The 21098-nt window shown below is 47.6% G+C and overlaps 1 protein-coding gene across 2 annotated transcripts; it reads right to left on the minus strand.

Annotated features, from left to right (window-relative positions):
* Positions 1-221: 221 nt before the first annotated feature.
* On the minus strand, positions 222-9809 carry LOC125514691. Of its 2 annotated transcripts, none has more exons than XM_048680036.1 (23): positions 9588-9809; positions 9356-9432; positions 8482-9189; positions 7616-7797; positions 7440-7511; positions 7225-7359; positions 6151-6269; positions 5677-5973; positions 5521-5608; positions 5225-5330; positions 4948-5058; positions 4485-4648; positions 4038-4158; positions 3581-3805; positions 3309-3499; positions 3009-3176; positions 2823-2928; positions 2028-2165; positions 1765-1929; positions 1491-1694; positions 973-1167; positions 831-902; positions 222-751 (listed from the first exon to the last, which is right to left on the minus strand). In XM_048680036.1, the coding sequence occupies exons 2-23, from the start codon at positions 9413-9415 to the stop codon at positions 599-601; spliced, it is 3780 nt and encodes a 1259-aa protein (XP_048535993.1). In that variant the 5' UTR covers positions 9416-9432; positions 9588-9809; the 3' UTR covers positions 222-598. The 2 variants fall into 2 exon arrangements, with proteins under 2 accessions (XP_048535993.1, XP_048535992.1); XM_048680035.1 differs by having other exon boundaries at positions 7440-7514.
* Positions 9810-21098: the final 11289 nt, after the last annotated feature.

Below are 21098 nucleotides of genomic sequence, written 5' to 3' on the forward strand. Positions count from 1 at the left end.
TGATGATAAACAATTGAAAGAAACTGGCAGTTTTTAGTTGAGCACACCAAAATGCTGCTGCAATTTTAAGAACAGTACAAGGCACGGGTTATCGCAAGTAACTTTCTCTCTTCAACAAGAGATTCAACAGTAGAAGACATGAACTTGATATATTTCATGGCAGTCTAATGTTTCATTTACCTCTCCAACCACAATTGAATTTACCTATTCAAACACATTGATGAAACGATGACCATCAAAAGGTTGCCCCTTAGCATCTTACCAAGATACAAAAATTAATATGATCCAGTCAACATGTTCAAATCAATATTAGTTATTGTGAAATCTCAGCTAGCTAGGTGCTACCAGTGAAACTACCACTACTCCACATTCAGACCATCCCACAGACAATGGGAACATATTTTAACCTGGTTAACCAGCAAAGCACTATTTTTGCGGCTTCTCAGCTCATGTATTTCACCAGTAGCCCTATGTTCTATTTCTTACTATCCTATTGTCTTGTCTTCTTTACAAAGATCTCCACAGCATCACTTCGGCCTTGTCATCATTTTCTAAGCTGCACACTCGAATGTGCATCCATATGTACACAACAAAATGATCAATAGTAGAAGCCCGAATTCTTCTGTCGGGGAGCGTCTTTGCAGAGAATTGACCTCACTTCCATGATGGACCTAGGCGGCTCCAGCTCCTTTGGCTGGAGTGTGTTGCCAAGCAACTGCTGCATCTGGGATGCAAATGTATCATCGAGCACCTGCAGTATTACAAGTTTATATGACCATAGCAGCAAAGAGGAGCAACCAACAACAGGAACTGTAAGAAAATGAACTTACCGACACTGCAACTCTCGCGCCTTTGTACCAGGCCTTGTTCTCTTTGCGGTTTTCCAGGAAACTCAAGACATCCTAAACCAAGGTTAGTTAGCAACTCATATGACACGAGGAGAAACAATGGTTCTATTGATCGTTCACTTACCTGCCCCATACGGTCCCAAAAGCCTCGGCATATGGCTACAAACACATGAACTTCTGAGACTTTGTGCACATGATTTATTGCCCCAATTAGCTGATCATTCAACTCCTGCATCCTGCCGCGGATATCTGACTCCAGGACCAATCCTTTTGAGTCTTGGATGATCTTCTTGAGCTTTGTGGTGCTCTGCATGCGGGTCTGCACATAAAAATAACAACATATTGTAACCAAAATGACCCGCACATTATCCAAGTGTAGTGACAGTAAAACTTCCCGCAAAACTGACAGTAAAGCTGAGTCTAGGACTAGATATAACCAAATTACTGCAGTTGCAAACAGTTTAAAAGGCTACCGGAACTTGCTACTATCAAAGCCTAATTCACCAATAGTATTCCTCAATGCAATTGCCAAATCTACGTAGCAACCCAGCATGACATGCCAATTAACGTTTGCAGTACATGATGATAACATCAAGTTGTAAATAATGGAAGCATGGTTTCAAGTTTGGCAAAAACACTCACATTCTCAGACAACTTCTCGACGACTGCTTGCATGTAGTTTCTGAATTTCGCCCTCAATGTTACTGTAACCTCACTAAGTCTTTCGCCGATGGCAGCTGAATTTCCTCCATGAGGTATACAGGAACTCCAGGACCTCAGATGGCTCTCGATCCGCGGCCGCAGAACATCCAATAGTCTTTTCATTGTGTTCAAGAGGATCCCTAGCTGTGAGCACATAGGGGTCAGACATCAAAATCTGAAATTCTAACAAATGTGAATGCACAAGAAAACTTACATCTTCAGGTACAACATAAGGGCACGTTGAATTGCGCTTTGCTAGCTTTTGTACATATTTGAGGCCAAATTTTTTGGGGGCGATACAATCTTTAAGTGGGGCCAAAATATCCACATACTGCTTTTCGAGGGAGTCGATTACCGCTTTCTCAATATCTGCAATAGCCTTTTTTGACAAAAATTCACAATAGCACAAGGTAAGTCAGATTTCCATTCTGATGCAAACAAGTCAATTAAAGGGTCTGCAAGTGAATCCACACATACATTCTCAAGAACAAATATGTATTCTGGCCATCGGCAAATGATAACCTCATACTCCGTCAATGTGTTCTTCAGTAAATCATACATCTCATCCACAAAAGGTGTCGTCATATGCTGAGTCCTAACTCCTGACCATTTAACCTGATAATCGGAAAAGATAGGATGAGACCCCAAAATATCAAAATACTGAAAAGCTGGTGCACCCATATATAGATATTGTGCAGTAATTAGTGCAGCAAATAATAAATTTTCAGAATATAAAGAGTGAAAACAGATCTGTTGTACAGTAACTAGTGCAGCAAATAATAAATTTTCAGAACTTAAGAAGTGAAAACAGATCTGTCTCAGTTATTATGTCACTCAAGTTAAATGAGACGTCAAAATTACAAACTCTGAAACAACTGCCTGGCAAGCGCGTTCATCTTCAGACAAGGCCCGCATTTGTGCATGTGCGTGCATGGGTGTACTAACAAAACTTTCAATATCACTAGTTAATCATCTATAAGTGGTTTTAGGTATTGAATCAGTTCACTACTGGAGAGATGTCCACACCCATAACCTTCATCTGATTGCTTGAGTTACTTTAGTTATTAACTCTTAGTGGTTCCACTAACAACCAAGCCAGTGTCATTTAAGACCCAACAAATGGAAATAGAAGAGAAAGAAATGGAGGACTCACAGTTGGCCACCAACATAATATTGGACATTAATCACTTATTAACCATTTATCATATAGAAATATGTGCCAACCATTTATCATATGATTTAACCAAAAGCAAACACAAGAGAAACATTTACCTTATCCAGTCTGCAATTTTCCAGCAGTGCTCTTCGTTTATCTTCAATCCATAATACAATGTACAAATGGAACAGCTCTTTTGCATCAACACCAGCTTTAATAGAACTGGGGATTAAAAAGTACATTAGTCTTGCATATACAAGACACAAGTGCAAGAACAGAGCCCAGTTAACAAGGATACTTACCAAATGTTCCAGCTGGCAAGATCCTTCTGAAAATCTGCAGTGGCGATCACCAAATCTGCAACCGGAGAAGAAGGGCCAGTAGGAGGGCACGCAACAAGGAATGAGCGTAGTCTATTTGAGAGCTCCACACTATAGATGGCGGCTGTCAAATTCGGGAGGTCGACAAAACTGTGGAAACAGAAGAATAAACAGAGATTAAAGCAAGGTAACAGAATCATTTTGTAGTGAATGCTTCTCATAGATCATACACAATGAACAGTTTCTAAAAGATGAACAGCAGGCCCGGAAACAATAAAGTACCTGGGAAGTATGTGATGGTTATGAATTTCAATGTCTGTAAATATTTCATTGCGTATATTATGGCACAATGATTTCATCTTCTGGTAAGCAGTTGTGAAGGTCACCATGTCCATCTTTATGCCTTCAGAATTTCCTGCCACAAATTCATCAGTTTCGAGCATGTGCCTCCGCGAGCGCTTCCTGGCAGCAGTCTGGATATAAATTAAAACTTAATAAGCATCAGCATCTAGAGATAAGGTTAACATACATATACAGAACAGTTGAAGAATGACCTGGAAGTAACCACAGAGTCTCAGTTGGGCCTCTGGAGATAGCACATCATGGAGAAGACTGTACAGCTTTATAGCCGGCTCCAGGGCTGACGCGGCCAATCCAGTTGGAGGCCTGAAGTCCTCCGCCAGTCCAGAGACCAGTGACTCATCAAGACACTTGTAATTCTCAAATACCATTGCTAAAGTTTGCTCGATTTGCTCCTCCACTTCCCCCAGTATTCGATTCTAATGAAGCAATCAGTCACATGTTCATGTTGAGATGTCAGGAGCAGGTAATGAAGAGGCTAAAGAGCGGGATGGATTTTATTGATTTCAGCTAACTAGATTAATTTTCTTGTAACATCGGAGAAACAATAGAATATTTACTCCAAACTTAAGAAATTTGTTAACTATCTTGTAAGATAAAAATACCGTTCAAGCCAAAAAAAACATCTTTTCATGGAAAAGGAGCGAGTACCTCTTGATGGCTCAATGTGGCAGAACCATGGCTCTTCATTAGTACTGGGAGCAAGAGCTCGTGAACCAGATTCAGCCAATCAGCGGTAGGGGTTGCAACATCCACAATATACGAGAGGTACCTTTAGGAAGAATGATAAATAGCAGCTCACTGAGGAGGGGCAAAAGTAATTTGAAAGAAGAGACAAACACTCGATGCAAACCCAAACAATCATAAGCAAGTATCACAAAAGCATTTCTAGCACACTCAAAGTCGCAACACCAAATATAGGGGCTGCAATCAACTATCTATCATGATGTAGCAGACAGACATGAGTATTTAAGGTAAGCTAAATCACACAGAACACAAAAATCATGCAAAAGGACTGAAACAGTAAATACTGAATACAAGTGATAATAAAGAGACCAAAAGAAGCTAGAAAGAGCTGGGACTACTGTAGCCAAGTACCTCAACTTAGTGTACGCATCTGAAACCCCATAGTATGACGCAAATTCTGTCAGCAACCATTTCCAAGAACCTTGCAAGACAAGATTCCGTTGCTGAATGTGTTGTGCCTTCATTGCAACTTCCAAAACAATATCGTATGCCACAGTCTCTGCGACAGAGCCATACTACAAGAACAAAGAAAGGTATGTTAAGAAATTGGTCAGCATGTCAAAAGCATGACGCATCCATTCACTCTATCATCAAGAAACATACACATCCAATAGTTCTTTAATGGTTGACATCCTAATAAATAGGATTCCCTGGTTACTTGTATTGAAATCGATAGTATTCCTCAGTACAAGGACATTCCGGAGAACCTTTTACTTCGCTGAGACAGATAATCTTAATCTTAATGCACTAAAACTAAAACTAGTGCTATAACTAACAAAAAAAAGGCAGCAGCACTATAGCCATGCATCAGTACCTTTGTGTTGTTTTCATCTGCAGCGGTTGTATATTGAACATATAGATGTATGCGGCCCACGAGTTCATGCTCTGGCTCCCGGTATATTGACCACCAACGAAGTTTGTCAGCCTGCACAAGAAAATTCAGAAGTTTTCTGGGGAACATCATCAATTGCGCTAAAAGGCACACAATTGGTACATGGTATATCAAGAAACACCAAGCTATGGAAAACTATAAAAACCTTTTTCTTTAAAGAACTTTCAAGCAAGTAACAACATGGCAAGGAAAATCTTACAGGTTCCTCTGCCATTGTAGCAACTTGAGCAACAACACGCCCACAGGGTTTTCCTTTGGTATCAGATACATCAATGATTAAATCATCTCCAAGGCTATCTGGAAAGCTGAAATGTAAACAGAAAGATATTCAGCTTGACACCAATTTCATAATATATATATACTATGTCCTCACAAAAAATATTTTTCAACATATATATAGCACATTGATTGGGTCGCTACATCATCAGATACAAAGTTAACAGTGGCATATATGTTATTAAATAACATGCTATATAGCAATTTCTCTTTACGTACAAGACATGTGTTTCACCAGATCCTGGCTGCATTGGTACCACGTCGTCTTCAGGTGAACTTTTAAGCCTCAGTTTGCATGAGTATGTCTCTGAGGCAAGAATATGGTGAGGTCAATTCAAGAGGCTGCAGGTCATGAAAGAAATAAAGCATATTTACCTTGTTGTATTTCATCGGCTGAACTGCTGCGCAAGGTAGTCACACCAACTTTTAGCAGACCAGATACCTGCTTTATATATTGAGCACTTGCTTGCATGTATGCTAAGCTATGCTTCGAGAAGGAACTATTAGGAGGCACATGTGTTGCTACTTGAACTCTCCTAACTGACTCCCACCCAGATGTGATTGATGATTGTACGTTGGACAAGCGGTGCCGAACTGAATCAAATTTCACCACTGGCAATGATGAAAAATTGCAACCAGAAGGCATGTCTACAGACATGCGAACTTTGCGAACTGCAATTGAAATCACATTATGTTACCATTTAACATCTTGGCAATTTCTGAGAGTAGTTTGCAGAGCATGTAAAGAGAACTCCTAATAGCTAGAATGATCTGCGGCTCTATTAGAAGTCCTCACAAACAGCAAGTTGAAAAAGGGAAAGATTTGGCCTGCATTTGGGAAGTGTGTACCTTGAACCTTCATTTTTCCAATTGTTTTCTTGGGTTTTGATGCAGCTCCTTCCGTAACTCGTTCTGATGCCTGTTTTGTCATGAGTTCCTCCTCCGATCGCAGCAGCACATCTTGCAAGCTGAATGAAACATGCAAAAATATCAATTTACCTAGGATTATAATTATTGACGGATTATATTCATATTTGGTGCATTAAGTTTTCACTGCAACATGTAAAAAGATAGTACATTGACCAGCATGAACAAGTAACAAATGAATGATATGCTTACAAAGTACAGATAGGTACTCCCTCTGTACCAAAATATAAGACGTTTTTAAACACTAAAAATCGTCTTATATTTTAGTACGGAGGGAGTATTTCACTCCACCTTAGAGTAAGTCGAGAGGTTTTGAAGCGCTCAAGGAGGAGATACTGGTGTGTTTACTTAATGGCATTGTGAGTTTGCGACAGTTCTTTTTTGAGTGATGATACTCAGCAACAAGACACTGATAAAATATGCTGTTCTTGGAAATTTTGCAAGATCTTAGATTAGAACACATGAAAAGTTGAATGATTGGTGTTTACGGAGGAAGAAGCTATTTTGGCTGATTCTATGTCTCTTAATATTTACAATTTGCATCAACAGAGGGGCACTGAGCTTTCAATGGAACAAAAAAGAAATTGCGGGTAATCAATGGAACAAATTGACTTAAGTTCAAGCATGTCTTTTGCTTCCAGAACAGATTGAATATATTGTCATCAGAAGAACGGGTGACGATAGTTGCAATAGACTGATGAGACATGCTAGGATCAGACAAGATCCCCAGAGGCGCAGTAGCTAAGAGAAGGTGCCCCCATGAAGGCCAGATGGATTAGGCTAAAGTTCAGAACAGGTTGGATTCAAACTTCTTCTAGCTTTGTGTATCCAGTTCAACTTTATCCTTAACTAAAATAGCTATTGTGCATAATAACTATACGCATTTCCACAATCGCTCATGGTAATTAAAATCGGTAAGAAAAGTGCAGCTAGAATATTTCATGACATCTTTCCAGTTGATTGTTACGAGCATGAAATAATTCAACCATAACTCACCTAAATGTGTCTCTCAATAATGTGCATTCATTTTCCAGAAAAAACGGAGCTTCCATACAGCCTCTAGCCCATGCATGAAGACACAGGCGAACACAAGCATCATATGCAAGCACAGAATACCAGGGACCTTGCAAACTGTTTTTTTTAATGGAACAGGTTAGTAGAGAAATATGGAACAGTAAACAAATTTTTATTTAAATGTGTGCTCTACATACCTGGCATGAAACGTGGGGACTCGAAGAGGAATTGAACTAGATGGTCTGCTGGTGTGCCTTCCATTCAAAGCGCTGCTACATGGTAGAACAAATAGTCAGAACGACATGCCAGCAGAAGAAATACAATTGATTCCTGAATAATGGTTTGATCGAGCATCCAGTATTACGAAAGCTACCTATCAGTTTTTTCGGGTAAGTCAGCTCCCACAATACCATCACCATGGTCCTCCTTTTTGACAGTTGAACCATCCGATGCACTTGCTTTTGCACAAGTTCTGGTATCACTTTGAGGAGCTGGTGAAGTTTCCTGACTATAACCATGTATTGGTGGGGCACTCGGGACATCAGATGAACCATCCTGCACACAACCCATTCGATTCATCAGCAAAATCTACTCAATTATGTAAGAACGGTATCATAACATCACATGTATTCTAGAAAGCATGGCAATAGATGACCCTTGCAGCCTATGGGCCCAAATGACCCAGAGAAAAGAATCAATTTTTGGCAGCAATTTTGGGTCCTAGGTTACATCATGGATTAGAACCAATGACAAATACGATTATGATGCAGTTGCGGAATTGAATTTTTTCTTGCATTTTCCAAAGGAGAGTGAATATCCAGATCACAATTGTAAAGCAAAATCGAGCTTCTCCTAATAATTGAGGGGAAAAAGATCGGCCAGATCATTATCCAAGTGGACTAAATGCAGAAGCATGTCATCCTTAAGCAGATACCAACAAACAGCTTGTGTATCTTAACAGTAGTATCTGGAGAAGGTTTGTTCATTGAGCAGAATATTTGTTGCAATATCGCTATGTCGAGCAATTACAATGCATTGCCTAGTGCAAGTGCAAAGATTATCCATTCGGCCACATTATTGTACCAAGTACGAACAATTGTGAAATCAGAAAAAATGTCAGAACTATCATATGCAGCCGAGGAGTGGAACTAGTGCTATTCGCCCATTTGATATGGCAGAGAATGAAGCAGGACTAAAGAAAATGATAACAGTTCATCAATTAGCACAGAAAAAACTAACCATTTTAGGAGAAGATTTGTCATCGCCTCGAGCAGGAACATGAGCAGAATAGTGTTCTGGCTGGTAAGCTCTCGAGTTTGAAGGCTGAGCTGCCGTACGAGCCGCCTTAGGAACCGCATTGCTCGCTTCTCTCCGGACTGGACCGGTATGAGAGTACTCAGATGCGTACCCACCCTTGGAGGCCACGCCATTGTTCCGCCCCGACACCTGGCTTGAGAACTCGGAGCTGCCCGCAGAGTCCGAGTACTCCTCCTCCTCGACGTACGCAGCAGCGCGCGCCTGTGGCCGCCGCGCCTGCTGCGGCTTCCCCCTTGGGAGCGCCGTGTCTCTGGAAGAGCTCAGATCCGAGTAGCCGTCGCTGGAGTAGTAGTTCTGCTGCCCGGGCACGTTGGCGTACCGGTACAGGGGCACGGCGGTGCGGCGGGGGACCTCGTCGCGGTGGCGGGGCGAGGAGTCGACCGAGTACCTGCCGCCGCTGCAGACCTCGACCTCCTCGGCGTCGGAGGACTCGTCCATGTCGGAGGCCGTGGAGGCGCTCCCGTTGTCGGTGGGGCGCAGCGGCACGGACGCGCGCGGCAGGTGCCCGCTCCTGTACTTCTCCGGCGGCGGCATGCCGAGGCCGAGGCCGCCCGCGCCGCGCGCGGCCCGGAGCGCGTCCATGCGGCCGTGGCTGTGCAGCGCCCCCGCCCCCGCGCCCGCGCCCTGGCCCTGCCACATTCGCACCAACCAACCGGCACTGATGAGAGACGGGGAGCCCCAGCAGCTCCGGAACAACAACGGGCTCACTCAACCCCAGCTAGGGTTCAGTTCAGCCGAGGAAACCCGCCGCGGCGGCGAGGAGGAGGAGGAGGAGGAGACCAAGGAGAGCGCTCACCTCGCGCACCCACTTGAGCGCGTCCCGATCCAGCCCCTCCGTGAACATCATCGCCGGCATGCAAATCCCCGGCCGCCCTGCCGCACGCACCGCCACCAAATCCGCACACGGAATCAGCAAAACTCCCACCCAAATGCCGCGCCCGTGAATCCCGGCAAACGGAACAAAAAAAAACTCCCCAAAATGTCGAAACGGGATCCGGGAGCCGAAACGAAAACCGCCCGCAGCTTACCCGGTACGCCACCAAATCGTCGGCGCGGGCTCGGCGGCGGCCGCTCCTCCCTCCTGCCCCGCCCGGGGTTTGAATTCGCTGGGAGGCAACAGCTTCCAATTCGGCGCAGCAGCGGGAGTGCGAGTGCGAGAGGAGGAAGGCGACAGCGATGGGAGCGTGGAGCGGCAGCGGCGAGTGGTGGGGGAGAAAGAAAGGTCTGGGAGGGGAAGGGGGAGCAAAGCAAAGGGACAAAGAGGAGTTTATTTATTTATTTAGTGGCGAGGGAGAAAAAAAACCACTGCTACTGCTCCCGTAGTGGTTTTTAATTTCGAATTAATAACGTGACGGAGACGACGGCGGGGGAGTTTGCAGTTAGGCCCCTGCCCCGTTTTTGGAAAGTCATAGAGGCAGGTGATAATATGATCTTGGCACGCACGCACGCACGCGCCCCGCCACGGAATTGTATCCGCGCGGACATGGAAACCATCTACTTCGCGGGGTTGGAACGGATCACAATCCTCACGTATCTCCTCTTCGATCTCCCGTGAGTATCTTTTCCGTCACGGTAATGGAGATGCGTACTTCTTCTTACGTGGGGGTATGTGTGATTTTGTGGGAATGGAGGGGGGTTTCGGCGAAAATGAGGAGGAACTCGTCTCGCCTTCCGTTTCGTTTTTGGAGTAGGGGAGGAGGACGGGCGCGTGCGTCAGGCCCAACGGGAGGGCGCGGGGGCCGCGGCGGCCGGCGTTGACGGCGTCAGCCGGGGGCTCCGTCCCCCTCACTCGTAACGGTCGGACGACGTGGGGTTGATGGTGGGAAGTGGGCGAGCGCGACGACGACCGGGTGGACCGGGAGTGGCGCGGTGCTGCTCTGGAGTGAAGTGGACCCGTGGGAACGCGGCCGCACTCCCCACAAGCACCGCTCCCACCAGGGGGAAGCTAAGCCGTCCATTCCCCACTCGGTGGAATCTGGGACGTTGGTTTTGGTGTGGGTTGTTTTGGGCGGCGCGTGGGTGGGGTCGGGTGGGGCACATGAGCGCGGGGCCCGCGTGCCGGGCCTCTTTTTTGAACGGCGTGGTCCGAGGCTGCATGGGAATTTCCTGGTAGCGTACGTCGTGGGTGGACGGACGGGTTTGCCCTCGGCCCTGCGCAGGAATTACGGCGGTGCGACGAAGGTATTGCCACTGATGGAGTGGCACGCAGTGACACGGTACGAGCTTTCGGCGATTCCCTTTTTAAGGCGACTGTGACGTGGTGGGGACGGGGTGGTGAGCCGCAGGGGAGCATGTGGCCAAAAGTGGCCATCACGCCCCGCTCCAGCCTATTTGGCATTTTGCATTTTCGTTTAAACGGCTGGTAATTAAAATAAACTACACTCTAGAGTCACTTATTTATACATATCCATATTAGCCGCACTCCAAATTTTATCCACTCCCAAGAAGTTCAAAAATTCGAAATTTCTTCGTGTTCCCGGGTTGGTTAGCACGTCGCCGTCGCAACTTATTTTTGTACAGTGGCACATGTAGGCGGTACTAGGTGTCCGTCTTCCCATCATCATCCGGGCCATTTCTCAGCCACGCGCGATGGCCTTGCCAAGCTTTTTCCATTGACCCTCGCGGAAAAAGGGAGCAGTCCGGCCGGTCGGGTCAGATGAGACGAGAGAAACGCCGCAGGATTCGGTGGGCGACCGCCGGGCGCGCCATGCACCCGACCTCTGTCGACCTTCACTCTCACTCACTCACATGGAACGTGCTGCGAGCGCGAGCTGGAGCCATGGAAAGGTTGCGCCCGTCCGGGTAATCTACTTACTACACATAACTGCCGGTTAATTACGTTAATTTCTTCAATAATACTCTGACACCCCCTTGACCTTCCGGTCCAATCTTGCGTGGAGTTTCCTGCCCGGCTCGCGTCGTCGTTTACCGCGCGGTGTGAACGTCGCACGTGGAGCGGAAGCATCTTCCTCGCGAGATCCTACTGCTTGCTTCGGTGGTAAGGAATGTCAGTCAGGGCGACCGGAGGTATTGCCCTTTTTGGTTTTCTTTTAACAGCAAGTGGGCCGGGACGCAGCGAAGAACTGCAGACGCGGACGAGGGGCAAAGGTCCGTGGAACATGGGACCTGAGCCTGAAGGCTGCGACCCGACGCGGCAATTTGCCTGGAGCTGCAGGAATTCCTGAAAATGGGAGTGGATGGATGGACTACGCGTCCCTTTGCGTGGATTGGCAAAGCCGGTGGTCGGGCAGGGCACACAACGGTGGCGGCTTTTTTGGTACGCAGATACGCCGTTGTACTATGATTTTATCGGCGCGCACGTATACAGTGGTGGACTGGTGCGTGGAGGCAGAGCTGAATACTATTTGAAACTTTAGTTCGAACCGGGGCTCCGGTGTGTGTGTCTGAATTTTCCTTTTCATTAAATGATTTGAGCATTGTGAAATTATGTCCATGTTAACGTTCCGAAGAACTGTGCAAGCGCAAAACACATCCTAGAGCAGATCACTTGTATCGTTGTGCCGTAAAACCACTATAAGGGAACTCTTAAAACTACCACGCAGGCTGCGATAGAACAGATAACACAAATTTCTATCGTAAAATACGAATATTCCATCCATAAGTGATTTTTTATTTATCTTTTTTCTGTGTTTTGTCCCATGGCATCTTCTTCCCCAAAATCACCCGCACAAGCAACCGCCCCCAGCCCCGACGGCCACCTCGAGCCCACATCCATGGCGGAGTTGTTGCGGCCACCCGAGAGCTCGTGGGATTCAGTCGATGCTGGTCTTCGATGGATCTGCTTGGATCCAGTATTTGTTTGTGTGTCTACATATTGAATCCTTTCGATTTTTACTTCTTTTCATCGCAACGGTTTCTGTTTTGATGCACTGGTTGCTACCTCTTGAGTACTGCGTTGATTTTTCCTTGAAGAGGAAAGGGTGATGCAGCAAAGTAGTGTAAGTATTTTCCTCAGTTTTTGAGAACCAAGATATCAATTCAGTAGGAGGCTACGCGCGAGTCCCTCGCACCTATACAAAATAAATAAATCCTCGCAACCAACACGATAAGGGGTTGTCAATCCCTACACGGCCACTTACGAAAGAGAGATCTGATAGATATGATAAGATAATATTTTTGGTATTTTTATGATAAATATGCAAAGTAAAATAAAAGCAAAGCAAAGGAAATAACTAAGTGTTGGAAGATTAATATGATGGAAGATAGACCCGGGGGCCATAGGTTTCACTAGTGGCTTATCTCAAGAGCATAAGTATTTTACGGTGGGTGGACAAATTACTGTTGAGCAATTGACAGGATTGACCATAGTTATGAGAATATCTATGTATGATCATGTATATAGGCATCACGTCCGAGACAAGTAGACCGACTCATGCCCGCATCTACTATTATTACTCCACACATCGATCGCTATCCAGCATGCATCTAGAGTATTAAGTTCATAAAAACAGAGTAACGCTTTAAGCAAGATGACATGATGTAGAGGGATAAATTCATGCAATATGATAAAAAAACATCTTGTTATCCTCGATGGCAACAATACAATACGTGCCTTGCCGCCCCTGCTGTCACTGGGAAAGGACACTGCAAGATTGAACCCAAAACTAAGCACTTCTCCCATTGCAAGAAAGATCAATCTAGTATGCTAAACCAAACTGATAATTCGAAGAGACTTGCAAAGATAACCAATCATGCATAAAAGAATTCAGAGAAGATTCAAATATTGTTCATAGATAAACTTGATCATAAACCCACAATTTATCGGTCTCAACAAACACACCGCAAAAGGAGATTACATCGAATAGTTCTCCACAAGAGAGGGGGAGAACATTGTATTGAGATCCAAAAAGAGAGAAGAAGCCATCTAGCTAATAACTATGGACCCGAAGGTCTGAGGTAAACTACTCACACATCATCGGAGAGACTATGATGTTGATGTAGAAGCCCTCCGTGATCGATGCCCCCTCCGACGGAGCTCCAGAATAGGCCCCAAGATGGGATCTCGCGGATACAGAAAGTTACGGCGGTGGAATTAGGGTTTTGGCTCCGTGTCTGATCGTTTGGGGGTACGTAGGTATATATAGGAGGAAGGAGTACGTCGGTGGAGCAACAGGGGCCCACGAGGGTGGAGGGCGCGCCTAGGGGAAGGAGTACGTCGGTGGAGCAACAGCCAAAAATCACGTTTCCGAAGGTTTCATTCCGTTTGGACTCCGTTTGATATTCCTTTTCTTTGAAACCCTAAAATAGGCAAAAAAAAACAGCAATTCTAGGTTGGGCCTCCGGTTAGTAGGTTAGTCCCAAAAATAATATAAAAGTGAATAATAAATCCCAATAATGTCCAAAACAGAAGATAATATAGCATGGAGCAATAAAAAATTGTAGATACGTTGGAGACGTATCAAACATCCCCAAGCTTAATTCCTGCTTGTCCTCGGGTAGGTAAATGATAAAAACAGAATTTTTGATGTGGAATGCTACTTGGCATATTTTCAATGTAGTTCTTCTTAATTGTGGTATGAATATTCAGATCCAAAAGATTCAAAACAAAAGTTTAATATTGACATAAAAATAATAATACTTCAAGCATACTAACTAAGCAAATATGTCTTCTCAAAATAACATGGCCAAAGAAAGTTATCCCTACAAAATCATATAGTCTGGCTATGCTCTATCTTCACCAGACAAAGTATTTAAATCATGCACAACCCCGATGACAAGCCAAGCAATTGTTTCATACTTTTGACATTCTCAAACTTTTTCAATCTTCACGCAATACATGAGCGTGAGCCATGGACATAGCACTATAGGTGGAATAGAATGGTGGTTGTGAAGAAGACAAAAAGGAGGAAGATAGTCTCACATCAAATAGGCGTATGAACGGGCTATGGAGATGCCCATTGAGGGAGTCCTGGATTAGGGGGTGTCCGGATAGCTGGACTATAACCTTTGGCCGGACTCTCGGACTATGAAGATACCAGATTGAAGACTTCGTCCCGTGTCCGGATGGGACTTTCCTTGGCGTGGAAGGCAAGCTTGGCAATACGGATATGTAGATCTCCTCCCATTGTAACCGACTATGTGTAACCCTAGCCCTCTCCGGTGTCTATATAAACCGGGGGGTTTTAGTCCATAGGACGAACAACAATCAGACCATAGGCTAGCTTCTAGGGTTTAGCCTCTTTGATCTCGTGGTAGATCTACTCTTGTACTACCCATATCATCAATATTAATCAAGCAGGAGTATGGTTTTACCTCCATCGAGAGGGCCGGAACCTGGGTAAAAACATTGTGTTCCTTGTCTCCTGTTACCATCCGCCTAGGCGCACAGTTCGGGACCCCCTACCCGAGATCCGCCGGTTTTGACACCGACATTGGTGCTTTCATTGAGAGTTCCTCTGTGTCGTCACCTTTAGGCCCAATGGCTCCTCCGATCATCAACAACGATGCGGTCCAGGGTGAGACCTTTCTCCCCGGACAGATCTTCGTGTTCGGTGGCTTTGCACTGCGGGCTAATTCGCTTGGCCATCTGGAGCAGATTGAAAGCTACGCCCCTGGCCATCAGGTCAGATTTGGAAGTTTGAACTACACGGCCGACATCCGCGGAGACTTGATCTTCGACGGATTCGAGCCACAGCCGGGCGCGCCGCACTATCACGATGGGTATGACCTAGCTCTGCCGCCGAACAGTACCCTAGAGGCCGCGCTCGCATCAGCTCCGACCCTTAGCTCGGAGCCAACTGCGCCGATCGAGGACGGGTGGCTAGACACCGCCTCGTGGGCTGTAGTCTCAACGGCGATCGAGCCGAACACCAGCCTCATCCTCTGCGAAGCCCGTGACTCCAAGGTGCCAGACTCTTTTCCGGACTCCGAACCTTCCGCGCCCCTGCCAATCGAATCCGATTGGGCGCCGATCATGGAATTCACCGCCGTGGATATCTTTCAGCACTCGCCCTTCGGCGACATTCTGAATTCACTAAGGTCTCTCTCTTTGTCAGGAGAGCCCTCGCCGGACTATGGCCAACAGGATTGGGATGCGGACGACGAAGAAATTCGACGCCCACCCACCACCCACTTTGTAGCCACTGTCGATGATTTAACCGACATGCTCGACTTCGACTCCGAAGACATCGACGGTATGGACGACGATGTAGGAGACGAACATGAACCAGCACCTATAGGGCACTGGAAAGCCACCTCGTCATATGACATATATATGGTGGATACACCCAAAGAAGGCAATGGCGACGAAACAACGGGGGATGACCCCTCCCAGAAGCAACCCAAGCACCGGTGTCAGCGGCGCCGCTCTAAGTCCCGCCAAAGCAAAAACGGTGATGCCGGCACGGGAGATAATAACACCCCGGACAGTGCCGAAGACAATTCCCTCCAGCAAGATTTAGCGCAGGAGGATGGAGAAGCTAGCCCCCCTGAGAGAGCGGCAGACAGAGAAGAAGAGGATGATAATTACATGCCTCCCTCTGAAGACGAGGCAAGCCTCGGCGACAAGGAATTTGTCGTGCCTGAGGATCCCGTCGAACAAGAGCACTTTAAGCGCAGGCTTATGGCCACGACGAGTAGCCTTAAGAAGAAACAACAACAGCTTAGAGCTGATCAAGACTTGCTAGCCGACAGATGGACAGAAGTCCTTGCGGCCGAGGAATACGAACTCGAACGCCCCTCCAAGAGCTACCCAAAGCGCAGGTTGCTACCCCGTTTAGAGGAGGAAGCACTTAAGCCTACATCACCAGCGCATGATGCGGCTGACCGGCCACCTCACAGCCGCGATAGAGAGTCCTCCCGGCCCTCCACTCAAGCCGCACCCCTGCGTTGCTCAAAAAATACCAAGGCACGGGGAAATGTGCTAGACCTGCGAGATATGTTGGAAGACAGGGCAAGGCAAACAAGATCGATCTACGGATCGCGCGGGCGCCCCACGACACGAGATGATAACTGTCACACCGGATACAGTAAATCCGGCCGGGCCGAACACAGCAGACAAAGCTCATTTGAGCTACATTGTGATATAGCCCAGTACAGAGGCGCCGCCCACCCACTATGCTTCACAGATGAATTAATGGATCATCAAATTCCAAAGGGTTTCAAACCCGTAAACATTGAATCATACGATGGCACAACAGATCCTGCGTATGGATCAAGGACTATCTCCTTCATATCCACATGGCCCGTGGCGATGATCTACACGCCATCAAATACCTCCCACTCAAACTTAAAGGACCAGCTCGGCATTGGCTTAACAGCCTGCCAGCAGAATCAATTGGTTGTTGGGAGGACCTGGAAGCCGCATTCCTCGACAATTTCCAGGGCACTTATGTGCGACCACCAGACGCCTATGACCTGAGCCATATAATTCAGCAGCCAGAAGAATCTGCCAGACAATTCTGGACACGGTTCCTAACCAAGAAAAATCAAATCGTCGACTGTCCGGACGCAGAGGCCCTAGCAGCCTTCAAGCATAACATCCATGACGAGTGGCTTACCCGGCACCTTGGACAGGAAAAGTCCGAAATCTATGGCAGCCCTCACGACACTCATGACCCGCTTTTGCGCGACAGAAGACAACTGGCTGGCTCGTAGCAATAACATGACCAAGAGCCCTGGTAATTCGGATACCAAGGACAACAATGGCAGATCGCGTCGCAACAAGCACAAGCGCCGCATTAACAGCGACAACGTTGAAGATACGACAGTTAATGCCGGATTCAGAGGCTCTAAGCCCGGTCAGCGGAAAAAGCCATTTAAGAGGAACACTCCGGGCCCGTCCAGTTTGAACCGTATACTCGATCGCTCGTGCCAGATACATGGCACCCCCAAAAAACCAGCCAATCACACCAACAGGGATTGCTGGGTGTTCAAGCAGGCCGGCAAGTTAAATGCCGAAAACAGAGACAACGGGCTGCATAGCGACGAGGACGAAGAGCCCTGGCCGCCGAACAATAGTGGACAGAAGGGCTTCCCCCCACAAGTGCGGACGGTGAACATGATATACGCAACCCACATCCCCAAAAGGGAGCGGAAGCGTGCACTCAGGGACGTATACGCGTTGGAGCCAGTCGCCCCAAAGTTCAACCCATGGTCCTCCTGCCCGATCACTTTTGATCGAAGGGACCACCCCACTAGCATCCGCCATGGCGGATTCGCCGCATTGGTTCTAGACCCAATCATTGATGGATTTCACCTCACTAGAGTCCTTATGGACGGCGGCAGCAGCCTGAACCTGCTTTATCAGGATACAGTGCGGAAAACGGGCATAGATCCCTCAAGGATTAAACCCACAAAAACAATCTTTAAAGGCGTCATACCAGGTGTAGAGGCCAACTGTACAGGCTCAGTTACACTTGAAGTGGTCTTCGGATCCCCGGATAATTTCCGAAGCGAGGAGTTAATCTTCGACATAGTCCCATTCTGCAGTGGCTATCACGCACTGCTCGGACGAACTGCATTTGCAAAGTTCAATGTGGTGCCGCACTACGCATATCTCAATCTCAAGATGCCAGGCCCTCGAGGAGTCATTACGGTCAATGGAAACACCGAACGCTCTCTCCGAACGGAGGAGCACACGGCGGCCCTCGCAGCGGAAGTACAAAGCAGCCTCTCAAGGCAATTCTCTAGTCCGGCTATTAAACGTCCGGACACCGTCAAGCACGCCCGGAGTAACCTACAACAAGACCGCCTGGCACGTCCCGAGCAAGCGTAGCAATACGGACCCAACCCCAGCCCTCGCGAAACTGCGAAATCAGTACTACGTGTACATAACTACGCTCTGAAAATACCATGGGCACAGGGGGAGGGGCACGACCACGGCACGCCCAAAAATGCGGCTCAACCGCACTAGGGGCTCCCGATTTTGTCATTATTTCCTACTTTTAGGACTCCACTCTTCAGAAGGCCTGTCCGGCAGTACAATCGCCGAACACACGATGCAACAACCAAGGAGGCAGAAAGCTACGTCGAATTCCCAGGTGGTCTCTATAACGAGCAAAATACCTATCTTACATACCGTCTCGCAGCTCGCCCCTGGAGGGGGACATGTCAAATAGTCCCATCTCTTGCTTATCGCACTATTTGTATCGTTCTGCTTTCACAGCAGCCTTTTAAAATAAACAATGCCTAGCTTCAGCTTATTATTGCATTCTCTATTCATTTCTTTTTCAATACATATGTTCAGTTATGACATTTAGCACCCATACACTTTGATACGGTCCATACGCCAGGGGCTCAAGCACCCCATAATACGGCGTGAGAAGTCCGAACACTTTCACAAAGTGTGGCCCTTCGAACTTATAGCATTATATGCATCAGCTCCGAATCATGTCTTTGGTCAATAGTTGGGTTTGCCCGGCTCCCATGTTTTGGTACCTTACGTTCCGCTATATCGGCTAAGGTAGCGCTGGGAGAACTACTGCGATTGTGTCCCGGTTGAGCTGGGCTAAGCACATCAGTAGAGAAAGCTAAAACTGACTGTCATGATAGGGCGAGAGCTGGTCACTGTTCGGGAGGTTTCGAGTCCCTAAAGACTTATGCCGCTTAGAGCGAGGAGTCGGCTTTGTCCGGCCTAGGCGTGTATAGCGCCCCGAACTCGGTCTTCCGAACACTAGGGGCTTTGCCGAAATTTAAAATTATAGAATTCTCTGGCTAAGTGAGAGTGATAACGCATTATAGTCCGATTGCCTTGTTCGTTGTGCTGAGCACCTCCCTCGAAGGACCCAAGAATGGGAAAAAGAGTGCTCAGGTTTATCCCGAACACCCCAGCACTCGTGGCATGGGGGCAGAAGCCGACGACTCACCATCTCTCAGACTCGATAAACGGCCGCATAGAAGGTAATATTTTAAATTAAAACAAGCGTTGCATAGCGCATATGAACAAGTTTTCAGCACACAGGATAAAACGAACAAGTTCACTCAAATATTACATCTTTGGAACATTCGTCTGCCACAAGGAGGGCGCCCTTCATGACGCCCTCATAATACATCTCAGGGTGGCGATGCTTCTTGCCTTGCGGTGGCCCGTCCTTCACAAGCTTCTCCGCATCCATCTTGCCCCAGTGCACTTTAGCACGGGCAAGCGCCCTACGGGCACCTTCGATGCAGACGGAGCGCTTGACGACTTCAAGCCACGGACAGGCATCCACCAGCCGCCTCACCAGCCCGAAGTAGCTCACAGGCAGGGCCTCTCCAGGCCATAGCCGAACTATAAGGCCCTTCATGGCCTATTCGGCCACCTTATGGAGCTCGACCAGTTGCTTCAGCTGGTCGCTTAAGGGCACCGAGTGTCCGGCCTCAGCATACTGAGACCAGAACACCTTATCCGTCGAGCTTCCCTCCTCGGCCCGGTAGAAGGCGGCGGCATCTGACACGCTACGGGGCAAATCCGCGAATGCTCCTGGAGAGCTCCGGATTCAGGTAAGTAACAAGTAATTCACTTTCACGTGCTTGCTTTGCATAAAGAATGCCTTACCCACCGCTATCTTCTTCATCGCCTCAACTTCCTGGAGGGCTTTCTGGGATTCGGCCTTGGCAGACTTGGCGCTTTCAAGGGCCGCCACGAGCTCGGACTCTCGCGTCTTTGAGTCAAACTCCAAACTCTCATGTTTTTTCATGAGAGCCTGGAGCTCTTGCTGCACCTCGCCAACCCACGCCTCATGTTTCCCCCGCTCGGTGCGCTCCGTGGCCGCCTTATTTTCGGCCTCGGAAAGCGCTTGCTTAAGGGTCGCCACCTCAGTCGTGGCCCCTAGGACACCAATAGCGATCCTGTCATTTTTTGCAGCTGCATCTTTTGAAATATACTCCACAAGGCATTACTTACCTTCTTTTTCCTCGAGCTCCTTTTTAGCAAGGCCGAGCTCTTGCTCGGACCGCTCGAGGCTCTGCTTCATCGCATCCACCTCCGCAGTCAGTGCGGCAGAGGCCAGCAGCGAAGCCTGCATACGCATATTGACTTAATTATGTTAGACTCCTACGAATATTGTTAGATCCTCTATTCGGCTTTTCTTTCCGAACGCCAAACAGAGCATCAGGGGCTACTGTCTATGCAGTAATATTTTCACATATTTTTCACATACCCCAAAGCCTGTTAGCAGGCTGGCACAGGCTTCAGTCAGCCCGCTTTTGGCAGACTGAACCTTCTGGATCACCGCACTCATAATAGTGCGGTGCTCCTCGTCGATGGAGGCACCGTTAAGCACCTCTAGCAAATTATCCGGTGCCTCCGGTTGGACGGAGTTCACCGGCGTCGTAGGCTTGCCCTTCTTACTAGGGGGCCGCCTGCCGGACTCCGGAACCATTGAAGGTTCCAGTGCGGTGTCCGGCCCAAGGCCGGACTTGGAGCCCTTGGGTTTTTTCCCCTTTGCGCCTGGAGTCCGGGAGGTCGCCCTGCGGCGCCTCCAGGACCACCTCCTCCTGGCTTGGAACCTTTTGGGACAACACCTCGGCGTCATCCGTAGGGCGGGGGAGGTAGCGGTCGGAAGTGAAAAACTATTCACATCCGACGAATCCAGGGA

The sequence above is a fragment of the Triticum urartu genome, chromosome 6, assembly GCF_003073215.2.
Source record: "Triticum urartu cultivar G1812 chromosome 6, Tu2.1, whole genome shotgun sequence".
Classification (NCBI taxonomy): Eukaryota; Viridiplantae; Streptophyta; class Magnoliopsida; order Poales; family Poaceae; genus Triticum; species Triticum urartu.

Bases quoted from the DNA above. Each gene is read 5' to 3' on its own strand.
- LOC125514691 (XM_048680035.1), bottom strand. From the start codon at position 9,415: ATGCCGGCGATGATGTTCACGGAGGGGCTGGATCGGGACGCGCTCAAG. The intron at 9,190-9,355 runs GTGAGCGCTCTC...CGAATGTGGCAG, and splicing joins CGCTCAAGTGGGTGCGCGAG to GGCCAGGGCGCGGGCGCGGG. The intron at 4,159-4,484 runs GTACTTGGCTAC...TTCTTCCTAAAG, and splicing joins GATGCGTACACTAAGTTGAG to GTACCTCTCGTATATTGTGG.